Below are 27,986 nucleotides of genomic sequence, written 5' to 3'. Positions count from 1 at the left end.
ATGGAGTGCAACCGTCCGAGATCGCCGCCACATCTTCAAAGCCTTCGTCATCATCTTCATCGACCCCTGCCAGTTCAGGCCCTGCCTAACCGGCACGCCAAGGTGAGTAGCATGACCATGAGCGAGTAGCATGACAACGCAACCGTCGTATCTTGAATTCGGCTTACGATGAAGAAATATAGGTTTAACATCCCGAGTGAGTAGCACAACCACACCACCGACTAACTCGAATTTCTCGCCGACTCGTGATCCTTTCATTCGCCAATTTATCATGTTTTTGTTTTCATCATTTGTTTCGCCATGTTTTTGTGTCCATATCTTCATAGCCATCCATAACATTTTACTTTCATGTTGGTTAATTTCTCTAGTTTCTTTTAATTACGTTGTAAATGGGGTCCCTTATTGGTATCTTGTAAAGGGCCCATCATGGCCCTATATAAGGCCATGATGGACACCATCACGTTTTCAGATCTGGAGTTTTTTCATTTGGCAGTTACACCCACATCCTCACCGTAAGCTGAAGAAGAGGGGAAAGGAGAGGAAGGAGGGGAAGGAAGAAGAGGAAGGAAAGTAGAAAGGAGCACCGCCACTTGCCTGTGCCACTAGCCAGTCTGCCACCGTGCTCTCTCTCTCTCTCTCTCTCTCTCTCTCTCTCTCTCTCTCTCTCTCTCTCTCTCTCTCTATTGGTCCCCCGCACACCGATCACAGTATGCGTGCATGCTCTAGCGCACGATCGAACGCCATCAAACACTATTGTTATTTTGGTCAAAATGCCAGGCTGCACCATCCGTCTCCGCGTACTCCAACCCGACGTTTTGCACGCAACCTGCACGTGAAGTTCTGCATGGTTTGTGGGCCACACCAGCTACGATTCTGCCTCTAGAATTGATCTACGTATCACCACGACAATCCGTGTCATGGCTGTCTCCACCAAGTGACGACGCGTACTGGGCCATCATCCAGAACTGCACCACCACTCTATATAGCGTTGCACGTGCAAATCCAAATGAAGTCAATCATCACGGTGCCCCGTGCCTACGCAAACCATCGCGTCGGACGATCGCCCTTGCTACTGGTCATGTTGATTGTTCTATTTGGCCATCGTTGGACATGTGCATTCAGTATTCTGCTGGTTGCTCCGTCGGGAGCTTGAGTGACATCCCGCCGACAATCGTCAAACGGCATCGGCCATCCATTGCTGCACCACCCACTGTACGCCCTGAGATTGGCATCGCCTACCGCTCGTTGACTCGCCAAATGCGCTGATTACCAGACCGTTCGCCGGTCGTGTGGCAGCGGGATGAGCCAGGATGATCGTCGGTCACTCTTTGGGCAAATGAAAGCTCTGTTCATTCCGCAACTCCACTCTCGTGGATGCCAATCGGCTTGAGACACCAACACCGATGTGTGCACCTTGCATTGTGACCCCATTGTTGCCATATCTGCGTGTTGTTTCTACCGTGCGTCATGCCGCTAGATCCATGTTGTTACAACGGTCTAGGTGCCAAGTCACGTATCTCTGTCGCCTGTCCAGCTATACCGTGCTCCTCTCCGGCACGTCTCTATCGTACTTGCCCGCATCGGCTGCTGCACTAACGAAGACATTTGATGGCGATCGACATCACCGATGAGGTATGGCATTCCCCTCGCTTGCTAGTTATATTACGTCTTTTAGTATATTACACTCCACCATGCTCGGGTTAGATTAGGTGAGAGAATTTATCGTGAAAATTACAAATTGAGTGAATTCTATGGTACGGGTCGAGCATGTCCATTACGTGTGAGTGTCGACATAATTAGTTATGTTTGACGTCGTACTTGTCGTCGTCGCTTTGACGAAGGTTAGAAGGTCACCATCATCATCATCGACCGTCCACTTGGATCTCGCAACCCGTCAAATTTCCCTCAAGTTGGGGCATGCACGTACATCCACCTTGGAATCACATCATCACATAGTTACATCTCCTTAGTGACTTAGCCATCAGACGATGCCATCGACGATGTCTGGCATCATAAAGTATAACCATGAAGTTTCATTTCTTTTCCTCCATAAATAAGACTTAAACCATGTAATTATGAAGTAATGAAGCATGTATTTCAATTCTATCCGGCTTTCCTTCCATTGGATTTGCCTATAATATGATGGTCACACTTAGGGAAAAGGCAACATCAAGCCTAGTACACAGTGTTTTGTACATGAAGGATCCAATAGATGAAGCATATGCAACTTTATACATAGGTGGTGATGGATAATATGTGGCCGTCAAGCCAATCACACTACCATGTTTATTTAAGTTCATTGAATAAAATAAAATATTTACTTTCATTATTATTCCGTGTAATGTTTATAATGAATTCCATGAATACGTGCAATGACTTAGTGAATTATGATGAGATCATAATACAGTGATCACTAGTCTTTAAACATGTATTCTAAATATTCCTATTCAATGTATAGTCAAGACGGACATCGAATTATCCGGATAGATAGCACTAGCTGATCCTACTTATTTGATAAGTATAGCTGATCATGTGGCTATCAATGTGGCGACATTAAGGACGGATAGTGGGTGCTCTTTGAAGAAAGAGTTCACTGAATTGATCCGTATGAATCCCTGAATGATATGATACCTAAACGTCAATCAGGGCGATTCAAGTCATGGTTGTATGAGTGATCAACTGACCTGAGACACCAAGGGGATCTCGTGAATGGACGACTACGTTTTGACTATGACTTACGAGCCTCTAATCAAGGGATTCAAATAAGTTATAGATTGGATGTAGTAAGAAGCTTACGGCGATGATTGAGTGGTCAAGATGGGATCATCCACCCTTGGTATAAGAGGAGATTGACTCTAGGAAGACAATGCAGAAAAATCCCTTGTCAGGGTAGTGAGGAAATTGGAGAAGGCATTCTCCAATGATCCCCATTACACATCTGTACTAATCAAATGACAGATTAGGGTTTGACGGCAAACCATACCCTAAGTCATTCAAGAGTCTCATGCGTATGATGGATTATACATATACTGTAACCGATGACAGTAAAGGTTTCATGAGAGAGTTTTGAGACTACTCGGTATCTTCTAGAGCACGAGGTGTAGCTTGGCACCCCACGGGCCGGCAACTTAACCTATAGATTGGGTTAAATCTATTTGTATTTAATTAATCTATATGTTGATATAGTTAATTAATAAGGTTGATCAATAAAGGTTATTTGGCCATTAAAGTTATTGACTAGAATGATACATGGGCCTAGAGGGTCACACGCACAACGTCATAATAGCATTGGTGGAGATATTTTACTTTGGAGGGTTTTTGAGAAAAACCTTAAGTGAGATATAAAGAGGGAAAGGGGTCTCATTTTAAGCACCGATGCAAGCCTGATTTGAGAGCCCTCTTCTTTATTCATTCTCTACTTCAACTAAGGAGAGAGTCTCCAAGGAGAGTTGAACAAGAAGTGGTGGAGATCCTAGCGCCGAGTGATCGCATGGATAATTCTAGAGGCCAGACGTGTGAGCGGCTTTGGAACGATCTCAAAGTGAGCATGTCAAGGGTGGAATAAGTTCCCCAAAAGGTACACTCAATATTTTGTTTTAAAGATCGATTGAGAATCAATCGACCACGCTTATGCATCCATGGAATCATGATTTCCATGGACGAACCAAGGCACCGAACCCAACAGGTGGATCCAAGTTGAAAGAGATAAACTGAACAAGTATGGTTGCCCTCTATTAGGATGTACCGTTAGACAAAAATTGGGATTATCTGCAAAAAGCTACAGTAGAACAGTTTATGAATGTCTACATGGTGGACTTGATTTTACCAAGGACAATGAAAATGTAAACTCACAACCATTTATGTGTCGGAGAGACCATTTCTTATTCTACACTGAAGCAATTTATGAAGTGAAAGCTGAAACTGGTGAAATTAAAGGGCATTACCTAAATGTTCCTGCCGGTACTTGTGAAGAAATAATCAAGAGAGTTATAGTTTCTAGATGTTTGATGTCCCTATTGTTATGTGATAAGTCCAAATTTAGGGTTTGAGTGTCTTTGTTTTAGTTCAGACATAACGAACAATATTTATGAAAATTTATACTTGAATACTCTATAATTAATATAGGGCAAGTAAGCAGTAGATCCACAGAGAGACATAAATGTAATTTCAACTCTTTTTCTCAAGCTTGGAATGAAGGATATGCCATTAAAAGTGAAAATATAATTTCTGGTATTTTATGGATTTTTAGTTAATTTATTTAATTTCCTATGATTCAAATTGAAGCAGAAATACAAAAAAACACAAAATATTTTCCACTATTTTTTCTAATTTTAATTACCATCAGAAATCAAAAATAAAATTTTTAAATAATTTTGTAGAATTTAATTTACACCAAAAACCACTAGAAATGTTAAAAACAAGAGTTAGAGATCTTTTACAATATTTTAGATGTTAAAATCACTAGAAATTGATTATATTAATTTGGGGATTTCCCTATTTTTTAGGAAATTTTAAATGTAGAAAATATTTTTTCCTAATTATTTTATTTTTCCAAATTTTATATTTTTATAATTTTTAAATGCTAAAATTTAGGAATTTACCTGCTCCGACGATCGCCTTCGCTAGCAGCGGCAGTGGAGGGGCACACCGGGGGCAAAACGGTGGCAATAGTGATGGCGGACTGGATGGGCCGGTGGGCCTGGTGTGGCCCATATAGGGCTGGCCTGAGTGGGTCACCTGTTGTGCTTGGCCCAACAAAACAAACATATATTTTTTTTTTTGTTTTTTTTTTGTTTTTTTAAGGCTGGTTGACCCGGTTCAGACCAGTTCGAACTAGTCGAACTCTTTGGACTTAGCCGCAAATCGGCTAGGTCCTCAAGACTGGCGCCTTTGTGCCCAGAAGACACAGCTGCAACATGCGCGCAACCAGTGGGCAAGTGCGTTAGCTGGTGCACGCACTGTAGTGCACCGCACACCACTGCACAAGGAGGGCACAAATGGAGGAAATCTGAATATGAAAGGTTAAAAAATGAAATTTTTAATGAAAATTTTCCTAGGGATGAGTTGAAAAGATGAAGCAGAGTCTAAAGAGAGATAAAATGGATGTAGAGAGAGAAATAAACAGTTTTAGAGAGGGAAAGTATCAAAATGAAGAGATAGAGAGAGAAAATGAAGAAGGGGATAGAGGGAGTTTGAGATGGAATTTGAAGGTGCAAATGAAAGAGACTTTTTATGAAATTTTGAGGGGATGAACTTGGGTTATGGATGAAGGTCTAGAGAGATAAAGGGTGTATTATTGAGAAGAAATATTTTGGAAAATGAGAGATTAGAGTGAGAAAGTGATGGAATTTAAGGGAAAATGGATAGATAATGATGTGAAAATGGAAGTCTATGTTCCTAAAACTTCAATGCAAGTTTACTGAGCCCTCAATGCTTCCTTTCAAGTCTGTATACTTTTATTTTTCCAGGATCAGGCATTTTTCAATGCAAACATGGGATTGAGATTAAGAGAAAACTTCAATAAACTTACATCAAGCATGTTGAAAAACCTGGATTCTGAAAAATGTCTTGTCCTGCTTGCTGGCCAATTGCTAGAGCATGTCCATAATGAGGGAGAAAAATTGTATTCATACATTGAGAGAGTTGCTAAAATACCCCTCTGTGCATTTTCTATTCTCTTTTATTGCCATTTTGTCTCTTTTTCTCCATTGCTTGAGAGCTTCCCCTTGTAATCTTTAGCTTCTTTCTTTTTAAGGTTTTTGAGAGGCCAATGGGCTTGCCAGGTTGTGGCCCATCTCCCTCAGACCTCTCTCTTGAAGGCCCTCTACAACTTTCGCTCCTTTCAAGTCCCTTTTGAGAATCACTTAATTATAAAAAAAATTCTCCAACTCTTTAAGAATTACCATCTTCTCATTCCAGTAAATTTCTGCACAAGTGAAATTATAGAATACTCATCAGTACTACAATTGCTCAAACCTTAGAGAAGTCAAGGAGTTTAGTCAATAATAACCCTAATGTGCAAAAATTAGAGTTTATAGCTAGTGCATAAATATTCAGTTAATTCAAGTGATAATATGATAAATTGTAAATTAGTAATTACCAAAATCATCTAAAATGTATGAAAATATACATGCATTTATCATGTTATCATTACGGATGACTACTTAACTGGTGTGATTCACTGCAAATACTAGTTTAGCGCATTATTGCCAAGACAATGTCTTACTTCTTCACATTCACAATGCACTGCATATGGTTATTGATAGACATAAGAACCGTTGTATACATTTCCATGTACTAGCTAAAGCATTATGTATGTCTGGTGGGGACCATATTTACTCTGGTAGTATTATATGTAAGCTAGAAGTGAGTGTAATATAACTTTAGGTTTTGTTAATTTATTGTATGATGATTTCATTAAAAAAGATAGAAGTTGTGGTATTTTATTCACTCAAAATTTGGTATCTATGCATGGTGTTATCCATGTAGCTTCAATACCTGGCTGGGGTTATCTATGTAGCTTCAGGTGGTATTCATGTTTGGCATATGCCTGCTCTGTATGAGATCTTTGAAAGATGATTCCCTACTAGATTTTAGTGACGAAACTTAAGGACAACCTTGGGGTAATGCACCTGGTCCAGTATCTAACAATGTAGCTTTAGAAGTGTGTGCGCAAACTTGTAATGAGGGATGTGACAATGCTTATGAAGTTTGAAAATGGAGTCCTAAAGTAGCTGCTGTTTGTGAAGTTTGGAAAGAGATTAAATTTGAGTTCAAACTAATAGATAAGCTAGATGTTAAATAAAAGCTAAGCTTTTCTAATTCAGTAATTCCTATTTGTTCTACTAAATGCAATTAAACTCAGCTCAATCCTTTCTTAATAAAAGATTGGGCAGAAAAAATGAGGATCTTTTATATTTGCATATAACTTATAAAGTGGAAAATCAATGTTATCCCATGACTTTTGTCTTTTTCAAAATTTGAATTCTAGGGCTCCCTCTCCCTTCTCTCTCATTCTCTCTCTGTCTCTCTCTCCCCTTCCTTTTTCCTCTCTCCTCTCTCGCGACATATCTTTATCTTTATCTCCCACACTCTATCTTCCCCCCTCTCGTTATATAGAAATCTATATACTTCTCTCTTTTGTCTCCCACGTCCTCCTGCTGTCCTCTCTAGCTTCGTGTCTGTAACTCTATCTCCCTCTCTCTATATATCTCTCTCAGTACCTCTCTCTCTCTCTCTCTCTCTCTCTCTCTCCCTCCCTCCCTCCCTCCCTCCCTCCCTCTCTCTCCCTCCTTGTGCCGCTTTCTCTCCCTCTCCCTCTCTCTGTCAGGCTCTCTCTCTCTATGTTTCTCTCACTATGTTTCTCTATGTTTCTCTCCCTCTCCGTTGCTCTGTATTTTATAAATATTTTATAAAATTCTGCATGCCCACGTTGAACCTAATATTTCTAAAATGTTAATATATAAGATTAGTGAGTTTGGATGATTCTATTGTTATTATCAACATTGAGGTGAAATCCAGTGAGCCTAAATTTAATTTGTGACAAATATCATGTAAAATATTGCACGCCCACAGTAAAACTAATGTTTCTAAAAAACATTAACCACAATGTTACTAAGTTTGCATAATATTCAATAATTATTATCTAGGTAGTGATGAAATTCAGTAATTATGAAATTAAACCTATAAAATATTTATTTAATTTAACTATCGTGGTGGCTGACTATGGTTATTTAAATGCTTTTATTCCTAACTGTTTTTGTAAGCAAAAAAAGACAATCAGTTGTGTGAATTTGTGTAATGCAAATTTCCGCACAAATTCACACTGGACATCACACAAGGGCTTTGGTGTGAATGAAAAATTCTCACAGGTGTACGGATTTTCACAACACACGGCCTGCCTCCCGTACTCTCTATCTTAATATTTACCACTAAACTTGAAAATATAATAATAAGAAGAATATTATTACTAATATATCTGATTATTGAAAACCTTTTTTTTTCGGTCCCACGTGCGAACCGACGGTTCCGTTCTTTCCGGTCTTTCCTAAATTTTTGTCCTAAAATTCCGTACCCGGGTGATTATACAATACCCTGACGCTTGAGAGTTGGGCAGACTCGTACGTGTCCTGCGCTCGTTCTTATTCGCCTGTAATTCTTACTGGCCGGCGATCGCCGAAGCTTTCTGCAGAAAAATCGCACGATTCCTCTTTTTTTTTCCTTTGTTCGTGTGGAGATGCTCGAGGACGTAGCTCCAGATATTAAACGCTACGTACCTCCTCCCTTCAGGCAAGCGGTTCTGTCTCTGATTTTTCTTTCTTTTGCTGGGCTGAAATTTTCGGGGTAAAATCTACTGGGTTGTGCGAGTGGAAAATTTCTGGGTAATTTTTCAAATGGGTTTCAGGGTCATACGAATCGTGGGTCGCTGAAAGTTTTTGATTTTCTGATTTGCCGAGGACTTACTTCAGACTATGTTCTACCTGTTGACATTCTTCATCTTGTTGTAGGAAGCATGTGCCCAACCGGCGGAAATCTGGAGGTGGGTTTCTTCTTTCTCTCCCTTCCTCCCTCTATCTTCCACTCTCTCTCTCTCTCTCTCTATGTGTGTATATCTCTCTCGTTCTCCCTCTGTTCTCTCGAACTCTGCTCTCTTTCCAGAGTTCTCTCTTTTTCTCTGTCATTCTCTCTCTCTCTCTTTCTCTTTCTCTTTCTCTCTCTCTCTCTCTCTCTCTCTCACTCTCTCTCTCTCTCTGTATTTATCTTTATCTCCCAGCCCCCATCTTCCCCCTTCTTTATATATAAATCGATATATTTCTCTCTACTCTCTCTCTCTCTCTTGTTTTTGTCTGTATCTCTCTGTCCCTCTCTTTCTGTATCTCTCTCTCTCCCTCTCTGTCCCGTTTTCTATCTCTTTCCCTCTTTCTGTCACGCTCTCTCTCTCCTATCTGTCTCGCTCTGTCTCTCTTCTCTCTCCTCTACCTCTCTGTTTCTCTCTTTATTTCCCACTCCCTATCTTCCCAACACTCTCTCTATATAAATCTATCAATTTCTATCTATTTTCTCTCTAAATCTAACATCTTTGGAGTCTCCGGGTTTTCTGTTCTATTCTTCTAACATGTTGTGTTCTTGTTAAACGAACAGAGCGGGTCGACAGGATAAGCAGCTCCCATGGCCCGTCTGGCAACAAGAGTTGGGACAATTCTACATCGCGTCCTTCAACCTCTTCTTCCGCGCACTGCGTTGATAAGATTTTCAGAGAAAGAAATTCTCATTCCGGATTAATCCCCTTAGCGGGATGCCATGGCAGCGAGGCTGCAAAATTTCTGGATCAGAGTAAGCTTAAAATTGGAATCATACCTCAAAAAAACGTTTCATCTGAATTTGTCTGTATTAATCTGTACCTGGGTTTCATGAATGCTTTATACGGTTTGGAAAATCAGTAACTATAACTTAGGTTCATTCGACTTGATCTGTCCCTGGGTGTAGATTAATTTGTTCGCATTAATATGTCCCTGGTTGTCATGAATGCTTCATACGATTTGGAAAATAACTTACTATAACTTAGGTTCATGCGAGTTAGCTGATCTCCATTAATCTACCACGGAAATAAGTAATGCGTTATTCATGTACATGTAGCAGTTTTCTGTTCTTTCTGATGTTTCAATAAATGACTGGTTAGAACTTAGGTTCATTTAAGGTCACATTGCTCCGATCTGTAGACCGAGTCTAAAGAATTAAAAAATAATATAGCGTGATTTTGATTTAAATTACTTTAAAGCAGATCTATCAAAAATCATAGCCTCAACTCAGAGTATTGAAATCCTAGGTAAGGGGTTGGTCACCGATTTTGGGTGAGCTTCCCTCTTTTTCTTCAATAAAAATATGAAATGCTAGGTACCCTTTGGTGCCTTGTGATTTTTAGATCATTCAACAGCGTTGCCATGTCTGAGAAGTCTAGATGAGCTCTATAACAGCTAGAGTTCTGCCAGACTGACTTGATATCTGTCATTCAATTTTTTATATAACACGATTCTTGCGTTCGCTTGAATGTATTTATAATGACAGAAAACTGAAATAAAGATTGTCCAGTGGATAAATGATGAAAGTTTCTGAAATAACTCTGGATAAATTTGATGTAAAGACACTAACCATGCATCTTTTGCTGCAAAACTCAGGATGGGCAGCGGCTGTCAATTCCTACAAAAAAAATACTGATCTGCCTGGGGGTAAGCAAGTGGAAGCAAGTTAATTATTTACTAAATTTCCTTCCTCTTGTATCCTCAGCTTTGTTCCTCTGAACAGGGCGGCCCATTACTTATTTTGGAGGAAGTGACACGTCTTGTGCACCACAGCTTAAATTTCCTCATCAGGTGGGCATCATCCCCATTATTTGTCAGTGCCAGAATGATGACGGATGATTATGATGATGATGATGATGATGACAAAGTCATCATTGTGTCGTGTCCACTGATAGGATGAAGATTATGTCTCATCATCACCTCTCGTCACTCTCCCTCAGCCAATATCTCTCAAATGACAAAAGATGATTGCAAGTCATTATTGGTCTATGCCTAGGATGACAATAAAAAAAGCATCATCATATCTCAATCTACCAGAGAGGATGATGATGATGATGATGAGGATTTTCATCATCCTAGTTTCCTCCTTCCATCTGTTCTCACCATCTGAGACAGGCTCTTATTTGTTTTTATTTTTCCTTTTTTAATGAGGCAGATGAACCTTCTGGCAGAACTCAGGCGCGCCAGTCAGAGCACTGGTACTTGAAATGGACTGCACAGCTGGCGCTCCATTCTTCTCAGTTGACTGCCTTTTATCTTACTGATATCCATGCACTAATTTTCGAAAAATGTACTGCACTGTCTGCTTTTTTAGAGAAGGAAATCAATACAAGGATGTATATCTGTATAATCCTGAATTAATCATGCCAAATACTGAGCTTGCTACAGAGACGTCTCAGGCATTATTGCAACACAACTTGCAATCAGAAACTTTTAGTTTATTATTACTGCTTCTATGGATGGATTCCCAACGTTGTGGCCGTTCAACCTCAAATATGGATTCACAACTTGCAACCTTATAGTTGGCTCCTACGGCAGGTTGGTGAAGGCCAAGTAAAGGGCCCAACTGAGTCCCAAGGAGGCCTGGCGTCGGCCCGGAAGAAGGCCCAGGCCCATATAAGGCCCATTAAGAACCAGCTCAAGCCCACATGGCTCCAAAACCAACTCCTTAGCATTGCCATCCGAGGCTTAGTGGCAGCTAGAGGTTAAGGTCCGTTTGAAATCCTTATCATGAATTGGATGGATAAGACTATGTCGTTATCAATAAATTTTTGGATCACTTCTCCATCAGGCAGTCATGATCGATCTGTTTGGATCGATCATCATCCACTTGAAACAAAGAGGGTGCAGAATTTCTTGCAATGGCCGCTTGGTTAGGACAATGATTTAGCATAAAATTATCAAGACATTGACTGATTTCGAATTCAAAATAGGGAGACGCAAACCAAACGTACTTTTTCTCATAATTCTTGTTAAAAAATAAGCAAGTCATTTCATGGCCCCAAGCAAGATTTTGGGAAAATTTGATTCACGCTTCAGCAGATATGGGCTCTGATGCTTCGGTCTCTACCTCTAACTCTAGAATGGCATTGAACCCGAACGTTGATCCGGGGGAAAATTCAGACTCCAGTTCTTCAGCTGACTGGATGGTAGTGCATTTGTTCCCAACTTTGAGATTTTCCTGGTTCGAAATAAGCAGCAAAATTAGTACTCATTTCCGTAACTGTTTACTAATCCAGTGGTTAATCTGCAGAAAAACTTACTTTGGTGACGTGATTTCTTATCGTCGTGCTGACTATTTCTTGGATGATGAACTTGTAAACACGGTCTCGCCCGAGCATCTGCAGCAGAAAGCTCTTCGGAATCTGCACGGATAATGAGTCAGAAAATCCTATGAAAAAATCGACGGTCAACTTCTGGTAGATTTCAACTTACGTTGGATGTTTTTCCTGCAACGCAACCGGGGAAAATGAAAAAAAGGTAAAGGTTAGTAATAAAGAAATTGGAGAAGAAATCACTAAATTGACACAGCAAATCCGAAAATATCCTTAGTATGAACTTGTGATCTGACCTCCTTTCCTTTTGCGAAATCCAGGGACAGGCGGCGCAGTGCGAGCCAGATTTTTTAGCACCTCGTCAAACGTTCTTTGTGTCTGCTCTCCCGTCAAGTTTATTCTCAACTGATATAGGAATATCAGAAATCATTAGAGAAACTTTATTTCTGCTCTTCCAGAAAAAGAACCAAAGTTCTGTCTGATACTCTCACATCAGAGTAACGAATCGAAGATACATTCCAAATTTTGGAACAGCAAACGCTGTTCTAAAATTTGAAACTGCTAATCTCACATAAGATAACAACATCGGAGCTTCTGGTTGAAAATTTCAGATATTTTTGCACCACGATGCAAAGCTTCAGTGACACGGCAAAGGCTAGAAATGAAAATTCCAGGTTACATGCTCACTTGAATTTTACCATCATCACTGGATTCAACCACTGTTTCAACATCTCCCAGGGAAATGTCGTCTTTGCTGGAATCGGTAAATGACGCTTCAACACCTACGAATTAAGTAATTAACGTCGTTTAATTAGAAATTTCAGGAGCTTTAAGGAAAAATCCTAATGCGGAGCTCAAACAACAAATTCTGTAGTCATCAAGGAAATACCTGATCCAATGGCCTGCGTTGACCAAGACAGACGTCTCATCACCGTGTCCCCCAAAAAGTTTATGCTGAAAATAATCACAACAATTGTCTAAATGCCAAATGGAATCTATAGAAAATTTCGAAAACGAATGTATCCTGTCGTTCGCGTCGTATACTTTCACCTATAATTCGAAACCTCGTCGATGATTTGCGTAAACAGATCAGAATAAAAATTGAGGAATCATGTCTCAGATTACAGGAATTTTTTTCGGTGCGAGTGATGAGACGATAAGCATCAGGTTCAATTTTTTATTTTCTTTAAATTTATATTGAATTATAGCTTTTCTCGACGAGGTATACTCGAAAGGTTATAGAAAAAAAGAGAACGCAGAGAAGAAAAGATGAGAAGTGCAAGATGGAGAAGCTCATGTTCAAGATGGAGAACTGAAAAAAAAAAGCAAAAGTAACATGCAAATTACTCACTTTCTGGAAAATCTCAATACAGACCCCTCAATGCGAGAGCTACTTATCATCATTCCACGAACGCGAACGAGCTTAGGTACATTTCCAGGAACCGTCATCTACGACAAACAGTTCATGTTAATGAAGACCTTCATCCCCCGAGATTAAAATCCAACGGAAAACTCAGTAAAAGGGAGAGGAAAAAAAATTGAAAGCGACTAGATCCAGAAACCAATCGACACCACTGAAATTTGCGAAAATTAGGCTTCATGTAACAAAATCAACCAACAATCTTACATGACGGGTAGGCAGCGGTCGACTGATATCAAGACGTAAGCCCGACGGGAGATTTGCCACCGCCATTGACTTCATTTGCTTCGTTGCTGAACCGAGACGAAGCTCGACTGGTGAGAGGAGACGCTGATTAGAAAGAAGTTCGTTGTGGGTAGCGCGGTCTGCTGCGCCTGCGGCTCTGACTTACTCATGTCACATGCCTCCAATTAGTGGTTGTTATTTTCCTAAATCCCAACATTATCCGAAGGATAGTGTACTCTGGCGGACCAGCAGACAACAACTTGGGTATGCTAAGCTTTTATTCTAAGTTTCTAACAGAGCAGGCGAATCTCTCTCCAGTTTTCCTGCTCTTTGCGGAGAAATGGCGGCAGTCGTTGATGGGTTTCTTAGTTTGAATCCAAAGGTAAAATCTTTCGAGATTTTAGCTCAATCGAATCGGCTGCCGAGAAGCTTGCTCATTTCCAAGAACTTGTTTCTTTGTTAGATGATTGGCTTTGTTCTTTGATGTTTACGTGTTCTCCCGGCTGAAATCTTTGCACTCTCAGGTCGGGAATTCTTGGTTAAGCAACCAAATTAGTTGCCAAGAACGAAAGATGCAGCTCGGGAAAGCGAACCTTTGCTCGAAAGGCGTACTCTATTACGCTTTTAGAAGTTCTCCGAAGGAATCTTCTCGGAGGTGAGATTTTTCTTGTCTGATTCATGATGTAGTCGTGGAGAAAAAAAAAGTATAGTGTACATCTCTGAAATCAATGAATTGAATTTTTTAACTTCTTGGCTTTACCCTTTCTGCAGACTATGTTCCCGAGTGCCTACAGTTAACGATTACGCGCTCCCCGGTTGAAATCGAGACCTCTTTTTCCCTATAATTCCACGATTTGATGGTGTCTTATATTTATATATCCGCAGATACGAACGAGGTCGCATCTTCTTCGTCATCATTTGATGATTTCACGGTAATCTCAAGCATCACAGCTGATGGGGTTGTTAAGGTACAGGAACCTTCAGACCATGAAATTTTATAAGGATATCACGGACTAAAAATATGAAAATGCAGTTGAAAATAGATGCCTCTGGTTCCAAGACCCAAGCTTTATTCGACGATGTCTTCTCGAGGCTTGTAGCCGCTGCACAGCCCATTCCAGGCTTTCGAAGACTCAAAGGAGGTTAGATTTACCCTTGCACATCCTGTTTCTCTCCTTCTCATTTATTTTGTTAGCTTGTAATATATCGTGTATTTTGTAAAAAATTAGACTCTTCGACTAATTACTGAACAAAGAATTTGATCAAATATGCAATGATTTAGTGTTTCCGTACGCCATTTTCCAGAGGAAGCGTTGAGTTTTTCTCTAGTTCCACAGCCTTTGATTTGCCTCCACTCTCTTGATTGTATTAGCGCTAATATCTTGATCATCTGTGTGAAAAAGACGTCTTACTTTTCTTAAAACTATGTTTGACATGCATGAATCACTGTGGGATGATCTGGATCGTGCAGGAAAAACGGGAGAGGTGAGTCTTTTTTTTTTCTTATTTTTAGAAATATACTGTTCGCTTTCTCTTTCTCTCATTTACTGCCTTCATCTGAATAGACGAAGCTTAAATAATTTTTTCTTGGTCGGCCGTATGTTGGCAGATTCCCAAAGACATCTTGATGCATATTCTCGGGTCCTCCAAAGTCAACAAACATTCGATCAAGAAAATAATAAACACGGCGGTGTCTGAGTATGTTGCCAAGGTGATATATCTGAACCATTTTCAAATGATCATCATACTCTTACCAATTTTATGTTATTCAAAGCATTGTTGACGAAAGTTAACGCTTTGTAAATGAAATAAAAGTACAGTTTTATCTTATAATTAGATATAGTTTCAGAATATGTTTTAAGATAACAAGTCAACAAACATTCGATCAAGAAAATAATAAACACGGCGGTGTCTGAGTATGTTGCCAAGGTGATATATCTGAACCATTTTCAAATGATCATCATACTCTTACCAATTTTATTTTATTCAAAGCATTGTTGACGAAAGTTAACGCTTTGTAAATGAAATAAAAGTACAGTTTTATCTTATAATTAGATATAGTTTCAGAATATGTTTTAAGATAACAAGTTTTGTCTTATAATGTGTTTTTCGTTGCACCCATTTTCACATAACAGGAAAATCTGACTGTCACCAAAGATTTGAAGGTTGATGAGACCTTTGAGGAACTTGAAGGTGTGTTCGAGCCTGGAAAGTCATTGATATTCAATGTCACTCTTCAGCTGCTGGATAAGGAAACTAGAAAACTTTGAAGACAGCTTCCTGTCTACCACTTCTTCTCCCTCATCACTCTCTAGAGTTCAGAGTCTACTTCTCATCTACTTTGAACCGTTTCCGTTCCCGTTATTCAAAGAAAAAATCGAGTATTTTTTTTAGAAAACCTGCTCGTAATAAAACATATCAATCTTAGCGTAATATCTATTGTATTCTTTTTGAAATCAAAATGTACTCCAATTTTTGCGATAAAATTTAGTCACAGATAATGTGTCATCTTATCTCAATGAATGTTGTCGGATGATAATGAGCCGATTTGGTTAGATAATAACTGCTAAGCGAGCGACTGTTTGCAGCGAGTAAGAAAATACAAAGTGGCAACCAGGTTGAAGCAGAGAAGATTTCTTTGAGATGCATGCTGAAGAAAACTTTCCCTTGATTCGTGTTAAAATTAGATACATGGAAATTTTCACATGAGCATTTTCACATTTATTTCATGATTTAAATGAAAGCATCAATATAAGTACCAAGTGCATACGATGCTTTAAATAATGTATGTCTGAAATCTTAAACTAAAAACATGATAAAGTTTCTCTATAAATAAGCTAGGGATTCTTTATGAAGCTTATGAATTCAAATTCGATATGATATTAACTTCCCAGACTTATTTAAATAAATTGATAGATTATATTAATTCAATATTAAAACGATTAAACGCCATGACTAGGGTCTGATGAATTTGGGAACATGAAATTTATTACAAAAATATGGATGAAACTTTGAGTGTTTTTAAGATTCGGTGGACTATGTAAGAATGGAGTAGATAAAAGTGATTCCTGCGTAAAAGTAGTATTTCGGATGACTGATTCTCAAGCGAAACACGACTAAAGAAAGCAAACTGTTAATGAGGATAGGTAATTTATTGTGGCCTTCCCGTCGAGTTTAAGTACATTTTCACGATTTCATCGATCAAGGAATTAGTCAATCTCAGTTGTGGAATGAAATATATTTTGATGAAGAACTCAAATGTTGATAAATTTTTATTTTGGACTGGAATGTGCTAGGAACCAAAATCCTTCACTTTCATTATGGTGAAACTCCAACTTATGAGGTCTCGAAAATGTTCATCCACATTATATATTTGGGCTTCAGTAGGTTTTTCATCTTCCTCAGCATATTTAAAAACTCTTCTATCTCATATGGATCCTTGAATAATTTGAAGAAAAACTCCAAGCAAAAGGCCGTTGATTTTCATACGCAATAAAATGCTTTATAATCTTGGAGCCGTAACTAGTTCAGCTTATCCGATGGTTCCTCAGGAGAGGGTTGAAGGTGGCGCCAATCCCTCAACTCAGTCCTGTCGGGAGACCAACCTAGAGCTTTGATTTTGTGAGAGGTTTGAACAGTTCTTAAATAAGACTGAGTTTTGGCCTTTCTTTACTCTCTCACGTATATTTTTTATTTCTCATCATAAATATGTCTATTTGAGTTTTGTAAAACAAAACTAAGATAAATATACTTTTTATTCCAATAATTCTTGTTTTAGAGAAATTGGTAAATTTTCTGTCAAATTGGATCATTTTTGTCAGCGTCCCTTATTTCACGGCCTTTTGGGCCTGATTTTGATCAAATTTTCAGATGTGTCAGAAATTTTTTTGGATTTCATGTCAGAATCAGTCTCCCATGTGGATCTGCTGTGTAGAGCCTGTACCTAAATCCAAAATTTCACAGAGTCAACGATTCCTAGTTTACTAAATTAGCATTTTTATGCGGAGGTTTCATTGAAAGTCAGAGTTAACACTGCATACATTGATTTAATGTTGTGATGACCATTATTTTGATATCATTGATTTTTTATTGGTTTCTCGATTGTGCAGTTGTCATGATCTATATGTTTTAAGAGCTCAATCAAATATGGAACCAAATAGGTTGACTCATTCAACTGTGGTTCTGTATTCCAATCCAATTGCTGACATTCTTTGTGGTATTTAGGGGACCACATGTTTGAAAAAACGAGGAACTTCATGGATGAAATATTAACGAACGAAACAAAGACAGGCATAGAAGTCGAAAAGTTTCTCGGAGATTCTATCAAGACCTTTGGCCTCTCAAATCCCACTTTATTCTCAATTAAGTTTTAAGTTCTTTATGTTCAGAATTTTTAGCCCTTTTAAATGGGTATCTTAACTGGTTCACGGTGCTATCCATGTTTCATCAATGCATAATCATGCTAGGAACTATTCATTTTCTGGTTGCTGCCGTAAACCCCAGCAACAAAATCATCAAAAATGCCTTATTTAGGCTTGATTCGTTGACTTTCTATTTAATATTTTCCGTCAGTTTCCACGCGGTAGCCATTCGCCGAGTGTAAAATTTGAAGTCATTAATTGCCGAAAAGAGATCAAAATACTGAGGCATTCAAGTATATAGTGTATACAAACTGCGAAAAGAACTCAATGTTCCATTCGTATGAGGCAGCGAAGGCCTTCTCCCTTGAACATGAGGTCGAAGGCCTTGTTGATCTCCGAGAAGGGTACCTCGTGGGTGACGAATTTGTCCAGCTCCAGCTCCTGGACAGAGAGAAAGTTTCCTTACAAAAATTATTCGATCAGAGCCTTTTTCCCATATGGTTTGATGGGAAACGGCTCAAATTAAAGCAGGGTGTGGGGAGAAACGATGAACGATGAAAACGAGTTGCTTTACCTTGTTGAGATACTGCTCCACGACGCCGGGGATATCGGTGCGAGGTTTGTAGTTGCCGTAGAAGGTGCCCGTCAGCGTCCTCTCGCACAAGAAGTTGATGGGCAGAGTCTGGAAGACGGCGCCCTTGGGAGGCACTCCCACCAACACGGCCTTTCCCCAGCCCTGCGCAGCCGTCGGCGTTGGTTTATTTACACCGCATAATTAATTAGCCACTATCTACCAACCCGCAAGTAAACAAATCAAGAACTGGCGAGAAATCATTACGTCGTGGACGCATTCGAATGCGGAGATCATGGCGTTGACGTTGCCGATGCACTCGATGCTGCGGTCGACTCCGCCGCCGGTCATCTCGGCTATAACCTGGCGATCACGTTCACACCCGGAAGAAGTGAGCAACCCGCTCTAAATTTTCTTTAATTTACACGGTTGAAAGTTTAAAACTTGACGAAGCCGCAAGAGCGTGAAGGGAAGAAGAGGGCGAACCTCTTGGACGGGTTTGTCGTAGTCCTTTGGGTTCACAAACTCCGTCACTCCAAACTTCTTGGCTGCACACGAACGAACAAACAAACAAACAAACATGAGCCCGAGTTTGAAACCATCATCTAATCTTTTCAATGCTCTCGTCCACTTCTTTCAGACGAACGGAAATCAAAAAAACTTCTCTTGAAAGTAATTGAAAGAGACCCACCTTGCTCGAATCTGTCTGGGTTCAAGTCGACGCCGATGATTCTTGCAGCTCCCGACACCCTCGCGCCCTCCGCGGCCTGTTTTCATCAGATCATATGACCATGTCAACGCCTCGTTCATCGAGAGAAAACGGCTAGAGCCAGTGAACAGCGATATACAAGATAAAACAGAGAGAGAGAGAGAGAGAGAGAGAGAGAGAGAGAGAGAGAGAGAGAGAGAGAGAGAGAGAGAGAGACTCACGGCGAGGCCGACGGCTCCCAATCCGAACACGGCGACTGTCGAGCCCTTCTTGGGCTTCGCCACGTTCACCGTCGCGCCGAAACCTGCGCACAGCCGACCATCATCAAATTCCAAAACACTTGAACGGGGAAGATGACGAAGACCATCGTTTCAAAAATCAAAGCTGTGAGATCGTTGTTTCATGGGAGACGCACCCGTGGCGATACCGCAGCTGACGACGCAGACCTTGTCGAGGGGAGCGGCGGGGTTGATCTTGGCGAGACAGCCGACGTGGACGACGGTGTACTCGCTGAAGGTGGAGGTGCCCAGAAAGTGGTAGATGGGCTTGCCGTCCTTGGAGAATCTCGTCTTCCCGTCGTTGAGCATCACGCCCCGGTCGGGGTCGATCCTCAGCAGGCTACACATGTTGCTCTCCTCCGACTTGCAGTGCGCGCACTCCCCGCACTCCCCCGTGAACACCGGCAGAACGTGGTCTCCCGGCTGCACATCCGTCACCCCTTCTCCCACGCTCTCCACAATCCTGATCCCAACAAATCCAAGAACGATATCCCAGATTAGCAACACAGCGAGACTGGAGAGTAGAAAATTGGAGAAGAGAGGAAGGAACGCGTTTGACGGCTTACCCAGAGGCCTCGTGTCCCAAGATCCTGGGGAATACGGGAGTCTGACCCTGCAATGCCGTCAAAAACCAGATCAAATCAGGAATTCCACCTTCGATCGGAGCCTCTTATCGCGTCTATCTGGTATGAATTGATGAATAATGCCGTACCTTGGCCTCCCAGAAGAAGACATCGGTGTGGCAGAGGGAGGTGAAGAGGATCTTCACCCGGACCTCGTTGGCCTGCGGCGGAGCCACCTCCACCTCTTCGATCGACAGCGGTTTCCCCGCTTCCCAGGCAATCGCCGCTGGAATTATTCACAACAGAGGTGAGATCGGGTTGCCGACGATAGATCGGGTTCCCGATTGAGAACCAGATCCCCTTGCTTCATGATAAAATCACAACTGAAAGCTTATCAGGAGAGGAGATCGGATGAACCTTTGCATTTGATGATCTGACCCGCGGTGCTCGCCATCTTGAATCAGCACTTCTTCGATCCCTTGGTTTCTTCTCTCTGTGAAAAATCTTCCTGCAAGACTTGTGGAGAGACGAGGGGCAACGTAGGCTTATTTATATGAACAGGCAGGGGAAGAAACGATACTGTGTCTCGTGAGTCCTACTTTCCAAAACTATTTGCGCAGCGGGAAAGCAAGCTTGCAGCATCCGGAGGAAAAGAAAAGTCAGGACTTGCTTCTTCTCGTCTGGAGCCCCACCGAGGCTTATCCAGCTACTTATCTCGTTGCAAATAAAATCTGAGCGGCTCTTGGGCCTCCGATCTTTTCCACGTGCCTCCGATCAGGTATGAGCCAATAGGATCAAACATAATAACTAGCTAGTAAAATGAAGCAACGTACCCCTATACTCGTTAGAGGAAATAGTGAATAGGATTAAACGTAAGTTTAAACATAGATTGCTAGGATTAAATCTAGATAGGATTAAACATAGATAGGGAAGATCCAACGGATAGAATTTGTTTTGTTATAGCCGTTGTTTTCTGTTACAACGGCTATTATTAAAACATAGAATCTTATTATAAAACGGCTACTATTTTACTTATAAATAAAAACCCATTGTTAACGGAAGATTTTATGGATTAAGAGGATCAAGATTCCAACTACTCCAGTGTCTCTCTTCTCCTTCTCTTCTACCGCCATTCTTGTCACTGCTACACGAGAAGCTCGATTCTCTCTCTCTCTCTCTCTCTCTCTCTCTCTCTCTCTCTCTCTCTCTCTCCCTCTCCCTCTCTCCCTATCTCGCTCTCTCCCTCCCTCTCTTCCTTCCTCTCTCTCTCTCTCCATCTCTCCCTCTCTTTCCCGCTCTCCTTCCCTCCCTCCCTCTCTCCCTCTCTCTCTATATCCCTCACTTAAGAGGTTTAGACCTAGTGACATGCATAGGATCTATTTAGAGGATAATGCAAAATCAGTAAGAAAAGCTCAAAGAAGACTCAACCCAAGAGTATGGGAGGCTGTAAAAGTCTAGAATTATATACCCTACTTTTGATAGCCTTTGAGTGATCCCAATCCATAAAAGTTCCAAAGAAGTAAGGTATTATGGTTACCATAAACAGACACGGAGAATAAATTCAAACATGTCTACGGTCGAAGTGAAAAATCTGCTTGAAGTAGTAATTCATTAGATATATCTTGTGCACACAAAGATGTCGTCAAGCAACCCGATTCGTGGCATATTGGGTACCAACCTATTGACAGGACCAAACTTTACTGATTGACTCAGGAACTTAATGATCCTCAAATCTGAGCACATAGCCTACATCCATGAGAGTGATGGCCCAGAGAGCTTACATTGAATGCAACTAAAGGGGAGATAATGGAATATCAGAAGTGAAAAGATAATTCTACTACGGTCCAATGCTATAGGCTAGCTTCTATGGGCAATGAGTTGTAGAGGTAATGGGAAGAAATGGAGCCAAGGCCAATGCTACTTCATTTGATGGAGTCATTTGTCGAACAGAGTAGGACTCAGAGATATGTGATATCAAAGAGTCTATTCAGGGCTCACATGACCTAATCGTCTTCAATATAAAGTCATGTACTCATGATGATTGAGTAGATAGAAAGGTTGACTGTGTTGGGAGCTGAACTCCCCGACGAGATGAGAACTCACTCTTCAATCCTTACCTGATTCATTCTACCAATTCACTGTTATTTTCAACATGAACAAAATTCAGACCACTCTACTATAGTTGCTTAACATACTTACCACGGATGAGGACAACATTGACAAGGACAATCCTCAAGTTCTCTTTGTTGGTAGGACCAACAAGAAGAGAAAGACAATGTTTGCTTCAAGGTGAGACAAAGGAAAGAAGCAAGTGAAATCACCATTGGCAAAGAAGGACAACGGCGAGAAAGGCACGTGTTTCGATTGCAGAACAAAGGGCCACTAAAAGAGGAACTACAAGAAGTACCGCAATGAGATAGTTCAAAAGAAGCATGCCGATGCTTCAGGTATCTATGTGATAGATAACTTACTTGTTAATGGGTCTGCTATGTTGTACTTATATTGTGATCATTGTATTATGATCTCATTATAATTCACTATGTCATTGCACGTATTCATGGACTTCATTATAAACATCACACCGGAATAATAATGAACCTGAATATTTTATTCAATGAACTTAAATAAACATGGTTGTGTGATTGGCTTGACGTCCACATAATATCCATCATAAATCAAAGAAAGGAATGGAATTTTGTACTATAGCTGAACCAGAATGAAGCCCATGTCATTCTGGGTTTTTTTCTTTAAGGCCAAATGTTTTAATATTTACTATCGATCTTCACTGCAAAGGTTGAATGGTCAGGTTCAATTCATCTTTTTCTTAATGTCTCTTTCTTTCTATTTTAGATGGTGAATCAATGGCTGGATTTGACGTAGACAAATGAAGGAGGGCCAAATGAAAATACAGGCTGACTGAACAGAGTTTACTAGGTCGAGGACCACCAGAACATAAGAGGGTTCATAGTTGCACTTTAATCGCAACTGTTGAATCATTTATGATGGCGATCAAATGGCCAAAGGGGTGACTTCGTCTCTTCCTATACTTGGCTGCCGCCTCCATCAACGAGCAAGCAAATTCCAGCAACAAGAAGGCAAATCTCCACCTGATTGCTTCCACGAAAAAATTAGGAGTGATCCCATATCGACTAGGGAAGCCCCTGGAACATTCCCACCCTATAAAACCTTAGTTTCATGCCAAGAACATCATCATTTTCAGCGATTTTGAAAGCAAATTTAAACTTTGAATGAGGAAGATCATATTCCAACTTCAATCCAATCTTTGATCCTTTTTATTTGAGGATGTGATATCCTTGCCAGAGGAAGGGTGGGAGACAAGTAATAGAAGGATAGTGGAGAGAACAAACCAGAAGGAAAACATCGCCAAGTTAACAGTTTGAAGTCGACAATAGTCAATCGACGATCACCAAACGACAACGAAATCAAGTAAACCTTTAACTGAATAACTCATAGAAAATTCGTTTCTATGGAACACATCATAAAAACTTAAGTAGGACTAGCAACGGCATAGCATTAAAAGTTCTCGGTTCTCAAATAGGCGTTGTATCGAACACCTTGCAATAATTTATTTCTAAATTTTATTTTCTGCATTTTTCTTACCATTTTTAATGCCATAAAATCTCTAAAATATACCTAGGACCCCTAAAATCATTTTTCATCTTAATCAACTATGTCAATGCTCATAATTAAATAAAACGTACATATATAATTTGACCCTTTCATAAAAAAATACTCTATAAGTAATGTTTCTCTCGTGGGCATTCATGCGAACACCTTTACTGCCCTATCAATTACCACATATTTTATCTCAGTTTTCTCTCCTTCTGGATAATTATTCATCTCTCTAACTATTTCTTATATTCTACTTATCCACCTCAAGCGACATCTTTCGACATTTTCCTTATCTTTGAATTAAAAAAATTAGTAATCATAAAATGTTATATTAGTAGTACTGTTCCAATATCTTTAAACCCCCCTCTTCTTTCTCTTTACTAACTCTACCTCTATGAACCAATCCCTGTGGAGACGACCTTGCTCTCAGCCATACATCTTGAGTAAGATTAAAATCGTAAGAATCATTTGATTGAAGTGAAATTAACAACAATGACATATTAAAACATCTATTTTTTTATGGAGGACCATCCAGTCTATCGCGCCTCGAGCTGACACCAGCCACCTCGCAGAGCTTGAGTCAACGTGAAGGACCCCACATTTCCATTATCAGGTTTGAGAAGCGTTTGCCTCGTCTTGGTACGTGTCGTGATCATTTGTGTTCTTTCCTTTTGATGGCTCAATCCTCACATACGAGCCCCTCTTTGTGTTGTATTCATCTTTTCTTGTCGTCTTCGAATTGTAGGGTGGCCCCTCCTGCATTAGTACTAGGCCCCTGGTATGTGTTTTATTTGCTTGATTAAAGTAGTTGCCATCTTTAGGGGGAGAAAATTCATGTTGGGTTTCTTCTTCCCCTAAAGAACTCTTTTAAGGGGAAGCCCAATAAGCTTCCCTCTTAAAAAGGGGCCCATTTGGGCATTCCACAACTGCCTTCTTCTCTCTATAAAGAAAGGGAAGAGGGTGGACATGGGAGGTAAGCATGTTGTTTAGAAACCAGATCTGTGTTTGAGAATTAACCGTTATCATGAAATGGAGAAGTCATGTTGTTTTTTCTTTTTGGGAAAAGTTCTTCATCTTGACTTCATCCACATTGTCTCGTCAGTTAGCTGAAATGCCGATCAAGCTTGAGCAAGGGACGTTGGCAGAAGACACCCTTGGCCAGCTGATTCAATCATCTCTAGACTTTGTGATTCGTCAACAGACCTGGTAGACTGGATTGTCAAAACGATTGTGTTCCGGGCCTCCATCTCTGCCGAGGTTATGTCATCTCGCATCATTACCAAATCCCACAGTTCTCCAAGTCACCGGGATTTTGAAGACAGCCCAGCCCCGTTAATCCTCCACACCGTCGTGGACCCGATCACCCAAAAAAAAATCAGGCATTAAAAATTATTATTATTATTGGTAACTCCACCCTTCTTCAAGATGTTTTCTGGATCCACGTCAATCCTGCAGTTCGTCTCCAACCACTCGGACAAGGAAAAAGTCGTGTTCATTTCTCCCTCCTTTCGGGTGGACATCGGGGAGGTCTTACGTTGGATCCGTTGACCTGATGTTCCAATGTGCTAGTCCCTCTACTCATACGATCCGTGAAGAACACCCATTCGTCATCCCACCGGCTCCATTGGTGATCGAACTTGAATTTAGGCCGATACACTACTGTTTCATCCACTGCCGGGACTAGTACACATCTTCTTCGTGAGCCAGCTTGATCACATAGCGACGAACCTATTGGAATTCGATGATTCAATTACTGCACAGTCCAAAGCCCAATTAGTCACTGCTCACTCGAAGACATTACTGTTATGGCTCTTCCGCCCATTCGCGATGGCTTCGATTCCCTCGAGTCTGAGGAATGCCCAACAGCAAAGCGCCAAAGTCTGTCGATCCGGTCTGAATTCTCAGAGGGTGTCATTCTCTTCTTACAAAGCCTATTGGTCCGCCCCAAAGATCAGGTCACTACATCCTCTCCCTTAATTTTACAGCATTGGTTGCGTCTTTCAGTACAGATCTACAATGCTCTGCTGTCCCGAGTGATTTCAATACTGGATATAGGTCTTAACCACCGTCGTCGTGTTAGGAAATTTTCTTTGAGGGTATTGGATCTGCCCGTTCACGTCGACGGTGTGGACACTAGTGGACGAGGATTGTCCCCCACCACGTCGACCCCTCAAACCAATTACGCAGATCATTGGGAGTTTGATTGTGACATAACCCGTACTGTGTTAACAATTGGTTACGCCTCGGGTCTTCTGACTTCCGTCATACTTCTCGTTAAATCCTCTAAACCTATTCATCATTTCACCTTGTCACATCACATTGAGCGTCAATTCCCCTATGGTGTAACACGCTCCGCTCGAACCCGATCACGACGTTACTTGAACAGGATCTGTTCTATAGGCTCGTTCAACTGTATCCTTTAGCACAAAGGAGACAGACCACCAAGTCTGGTTGATGAGGCGTGATCTCGCGGTCAGAGCGTGAGTAGTGTTGCTCTGCGGCTTGCGCCAGTGACCGCAGCGATGCAGATGATCATTCCTCGGCCCGCCCTTGCCGACGGGCTCGGGACGACCGCGGGATTGTTTGACAGACTCCTCCGCTCGAACCCGATCGGTGTTTTACATGTGAGATATTAGAAAAAAAATAAATTATGCTAGCGTCTAACCATTTCTATGTACCATATTAAAGAATTATTGCATGCGAGAATGTAACGTCCATTGGTTTTGTCCAATATTGTTTAGATATTGGATTATTCAACAAAGATTATTTCCCCATAAACATCAGAAGTAAATCATCCAATACCATCATATATCCAACCGAAAGATAGATTATGATATCTTAAAAAATTTAAGATAGCACATTTTTACTTCAGGGACAGACCTAAAGAGATGATAGCAAGAAGAGAGTAGTTACCATCTAAAAATGCATATTTAAGAGAAACATAAACACAAATTTAATATAATTATGTACAATCTTTTTATGAAACCCTTAACACTTTAATTATACCTTCCAATATATTCTAAATATGAGTTTCTAACCTGATGTTTGAACCATTTAAGCTTTAATCCTAGTCTACATAATAACTAGTAAATCGAATAACTCTTCATTTTATAGACCAATTAGTTAAATACATACATAGTATGATTGATTTTCCATTGATAAATTGAACACAATTTATAGTATAATTTTCTAACAAATGAGGTGCCATTATATGCTTAGTGCTCTTGAATGTATAAAGGAGTTCACAACTATTTTCTACCAACAGTTACTGCGTACATATAATCCTTAATTTGTGAGACCTTTTCTTGATGACTTAGACTATGATCAACTGAAAAACTCATATTGGTGAAGTAGGTAAGGACTGATGCCTCAGTAATCTATCAGATAATTATTGCTTTTACATTTTCATGGCTCAGTCCAAATTTTCATTGCATCATCTTCTTTAAGTATGTCACCGCTTTTGTCGAGGGTGGATAGTACCATCTTAACCACTCAATGATTATCATAAGCTTATTGCTTAGTAAAAACTAAGATCATCTACAATACCCTGATTAGGGAGTCATGGATTACATTCATAATACAACATTTATCCTCAAGATGTCTCACGTTTGATGATCCCTTAAACAACCATGAAATGAATCACCTTGGTTGATAATTAAGTATAAAACCACACAGGGGTTCATATGGGAAAATTCAATGAATACTTTTCCTGAAGATAAATCATTATCTCTCAATGTATTAACGCAAATGGTTACACGATCAATCATTCTCATTACAAGAGCCATAATAGATAGTTATATTCTATCAATAGGAATGGTTAGGATGCACGTTGAAATCTAAGAAAATTTTTAGTATGGTCTAATTCACTTATCATTTGACATATCATTGGACTTCAGAATTGCACATCCATAACTAGGAAGATAATTTATTTCATTCAACTTAATTGAGACATATATATGTGATCATATTTCACGCCATATAACTCAATCAAAGCCCAATGTGAACATTGATCAAAGCATATCAGTCTCATATCTTGTATACTTTATCATAAAAATAGATGAAAATGAATGGTTTATAAGTGAGAGTTTTTCTCTACCTTATTTATTTACAATGATAAATGTGTTTTGTTTAATAAATATATATTTCTTGATATTTGTTGACATATAGATCAATTATCATTTAGCTATTTTTAAAAACAGTTCATGATGCCAAATTAAATCTTTGAATTCAATATGTATACAGAAAATTAATTGTATTCAAATAACAAAAATAATAAAAAGCAAACTACTAGGTCTACTTCAAGGCATGAAAATTAAATGATAATCCAATGAAATAAACCATGAATAAGATACATGTATTTCTTACATTGAAT

The 27,986-nt window shown here is 40.1% G+C and overlaps 4 protein-coding genes, 1 non-coding gene and 1 pseudogene across 6 annotated transcripts; 4 read left to right on the top strand and 2 right to left on the bottom strand.

The window, feature by feature from the left end:
- On the top strand, positions 1-6,805 carry LOC144706020 (ribulose bisphosphate carboxylase large chain-like; annotated as a pseudogene).
- Positions 6,806-8,104: 1,299 nt separating this feature from the next.
- LOC144705500 (uncharacterized) lies at positions 8,105-10,918 on the top strand. The gene is made up of 6 exons (XM_078578208.1): positions 8,105-8,289; positions 8,508-8,539; positions 9,142-9,333; positions 10,176-10,226; positions 10,303-10,370; positions 10,735-10,918. The coding sequence occupies exons 1-6, from the start codon at positions 8,237-8,239 to the stop codon at positions 10,783-10,785; spliced, it is 447 nt and encodes a 148-aa protein (XP_078434334.1). The 5' UTR covers positions 8,105-8,236; the 3' UTR covers positions 10,786-10,918.
- A 596-nt stretch (positions 10,919-11,514) lies between these two features.
- Positions 11,515-13,642, bottom strand: LOC144705498 (uncharacterized). Of its 2 annotated transcripts, XM_078578205.1 has the most exons (8): positions 13,482-13,642; positions 13,206-13,303; positions 12,744-12,808; positions 12,542-12,636; positions 12,151-12,259; positions 12,015-12,028; positions 11,843-11,944; positions 11,515-11,760 (listed from the first exon to the last, which is right to left on the bottom strand). In XM_078578205.1, exons 1-8 carry the CDS (start codon positions 13,554-13,556, stop codon positions 11,608-11,610), a joined length of 711 nt encoding a protein of 236 aa, XP_078434331.1. In that variant the 5' UTR covers positions 13,557-13,642; the 3' UTR covers positions 11,515-11,607. The 2 variants fall into 2 exon arrangements, with proteins under 2 accessions (XP_078434331.1, XP_078434332.1); XM_078578206.1 differs by lacking the exon at positions 13,206-13,303 and having other exon boundaries at positions 13,482-13,622.
- Positions 13,643-13,730: 88 nt separating this feature from the next.
- LOC144705499 (uncharacterized) lies at positions 13,731-15,897 on the top strand. Its single transcript, XM_078578207.1, has 8 exons — positions 13,731-13,881; positions 14,024-14,154; positions 14,271-14,314; positions 14,385-14,467; positions 14,533-14,641; positions 14,971-14,984; positions 15,109-15,210; positions 15,635-15,897. Exons 1-8 carry the CDS (start codon positions 13,840-13,842, stop codon positions 15,767-15,769), a joined length of 660 nt encoding a protein of 219 aa, XP_078434333.1. The 5' UTR covers positions 13,731-13,839; the 3' UTR covers positions 15,770-15,897.
- Positions 15,898-18,118: 2,221 nt separating this feature from the next.
- On the bottom strand, positions 18,119-20,584 carry LOC144705518 (alcohol dehydrogenase-like). Its single transcript, XM_078578245.1, has 10 exons — positions 20,399-20,584; positions 20,131-20,267; positions 19,985-20,031; positions 19,556-19,881; positions 19,362-19,444; positions 19,123-19,198; positions 18,918-18,979; positions 18,699-18,794; positions 18,435-18,596; positions 18,119-18,301 (listed from the first exon to the last, which is right to left on the bottom strand). The coding sequence occupies exons 1-10, from the start codon at positions 20,433-20,435 to the stop codon at positions 18,185-18,187; spliced, it is 1,143 nt and encodes a 380-aa protein (XP_078434371.1). The 5' UTR covers positions 20,436-20,584; the 3' UTR covers positions 18,119-18,184.
- A 5,398-nt stretch (positions 20,585-25,982) lies between these two features.
- LOC144706218 (small nucleolar RNA U3) lies at positions 25,983-26,207 on the top strand. Its single transcript, XR_013582194.1, has one exon. It is a non-coding gene; the product is annotated as a small nucleolar RNA U3 (small nucleolar RNA).
- The last annotated feature ends 1,779 nt before the right edge of the window (positions 26,208-27,986 follow it).

This window comes from Wolffia australiana, chromosome 7 (assembly GCF_029677425.1).
Source record: "Wolffia australiana isolate 7733 chromosome 7, ASM2967742v1".
Classification (NCBI taxonomy): domain Eukaryota; kingdom Viridiplantae; phylum Streptophyta; class Magnoliopsida; order Alismatales; family Araceae; genus Wolffia; species Wolffia australiana.
The sequence above is the reverse complement of the archived record's forward strand: the minus strand, read 5'-3'. Positions and strand labels throughout refer to the sequence as shown.

Excerpts from the sequence above, each read along its gene's own strand:
- LOC144705518 (XM_078578245.1), bottom strand. The coding sequence starts at position 20,435 with ATGGCGAGCACCGCGGGTCAGATCATCAAATGCAAAG. Across the intron at positions 20,032-20,130 it reads TCTTCTTCTGGGAGGCCAAG|GGTCAGACTCCCGTATTCCC; the intron begins GTACGGCATTAT and ends ACGGCATTGCAG. Across the intron at positions 19,445-19,555 it reads CAGCTGCGGTATCGCCACGG|GTTTCGGCGCGACGGTGAAC; the intron begins GTGCGTCTCCCA and ends GGCTGTGCGCAG.
- LOC144705500 (XM_078578208.1), top strand. The coding sequence starts at position 8,237 with ATGCTCGAGGACGTAGCTCCAGATATTAAACGCTACGTACCTCCTCCC. Across the intron at positions 9,334-10,175 it reads TGCAAAATTTCTGGATCAGA|GATGGGCAGCGGCTGTCAAT; the intron begins GTAAGCTTAAAA and ends TGCAAAACTCAG. Across the intron at positions 10,371-10,734 it reads AGCTTAAATTTCCTCATCAG|ATGAACCTTCTGGCAGAACT; the intron begins GTGGGCATCATC and ends TTAATGAGGCAG.
- LOC144705498 (XM_078578205.1), bottom strand. The coding sequence starts at position 13,556 with ATGAAGTCAATGGCGGTGGCAAATCTCCCGTCGGGCTTACGTCTTGAT. Across the intron at positions 12,260-12,541 it reads GTGATGATGGTAAAATTCAA|TTGAGAATAAACTTGACGGG; the intron begins GTGAGCATGTAA and ends TTCCTATATCAG. Across the intron at positions 11,761-11,842 it reads TAAGAAATCACGTCACCAAA|GAAAATCTCAAAGTTGGGAA; the intron begins GTAAGTTTTTCT and ends ATTTCGAACCAG.
- LOC144705499 (XM_078578207.1), top strand. The coding sequence starts at position 13,840 with ATGGCGGCAGTCGTTGATGGGTTTCTTAGTTTGAATCCAAAG. Across the intron at positions 14,155-14,270 it reads CCGAAGGAATCTTCTCGGAG|ACTATGTTCCCGAGTGCCTA; the intron begins GTGAGATTTTTC and ends CCCTTTCTGCAG. Across the intron at positions 14,468-14,532 it reads CAGCTGATGGGGTTGTTAAG|TTGAAAATAGATGCCTCTGG; the intron begins GTACAGGAACCT and ends ATGAAAATGCAG.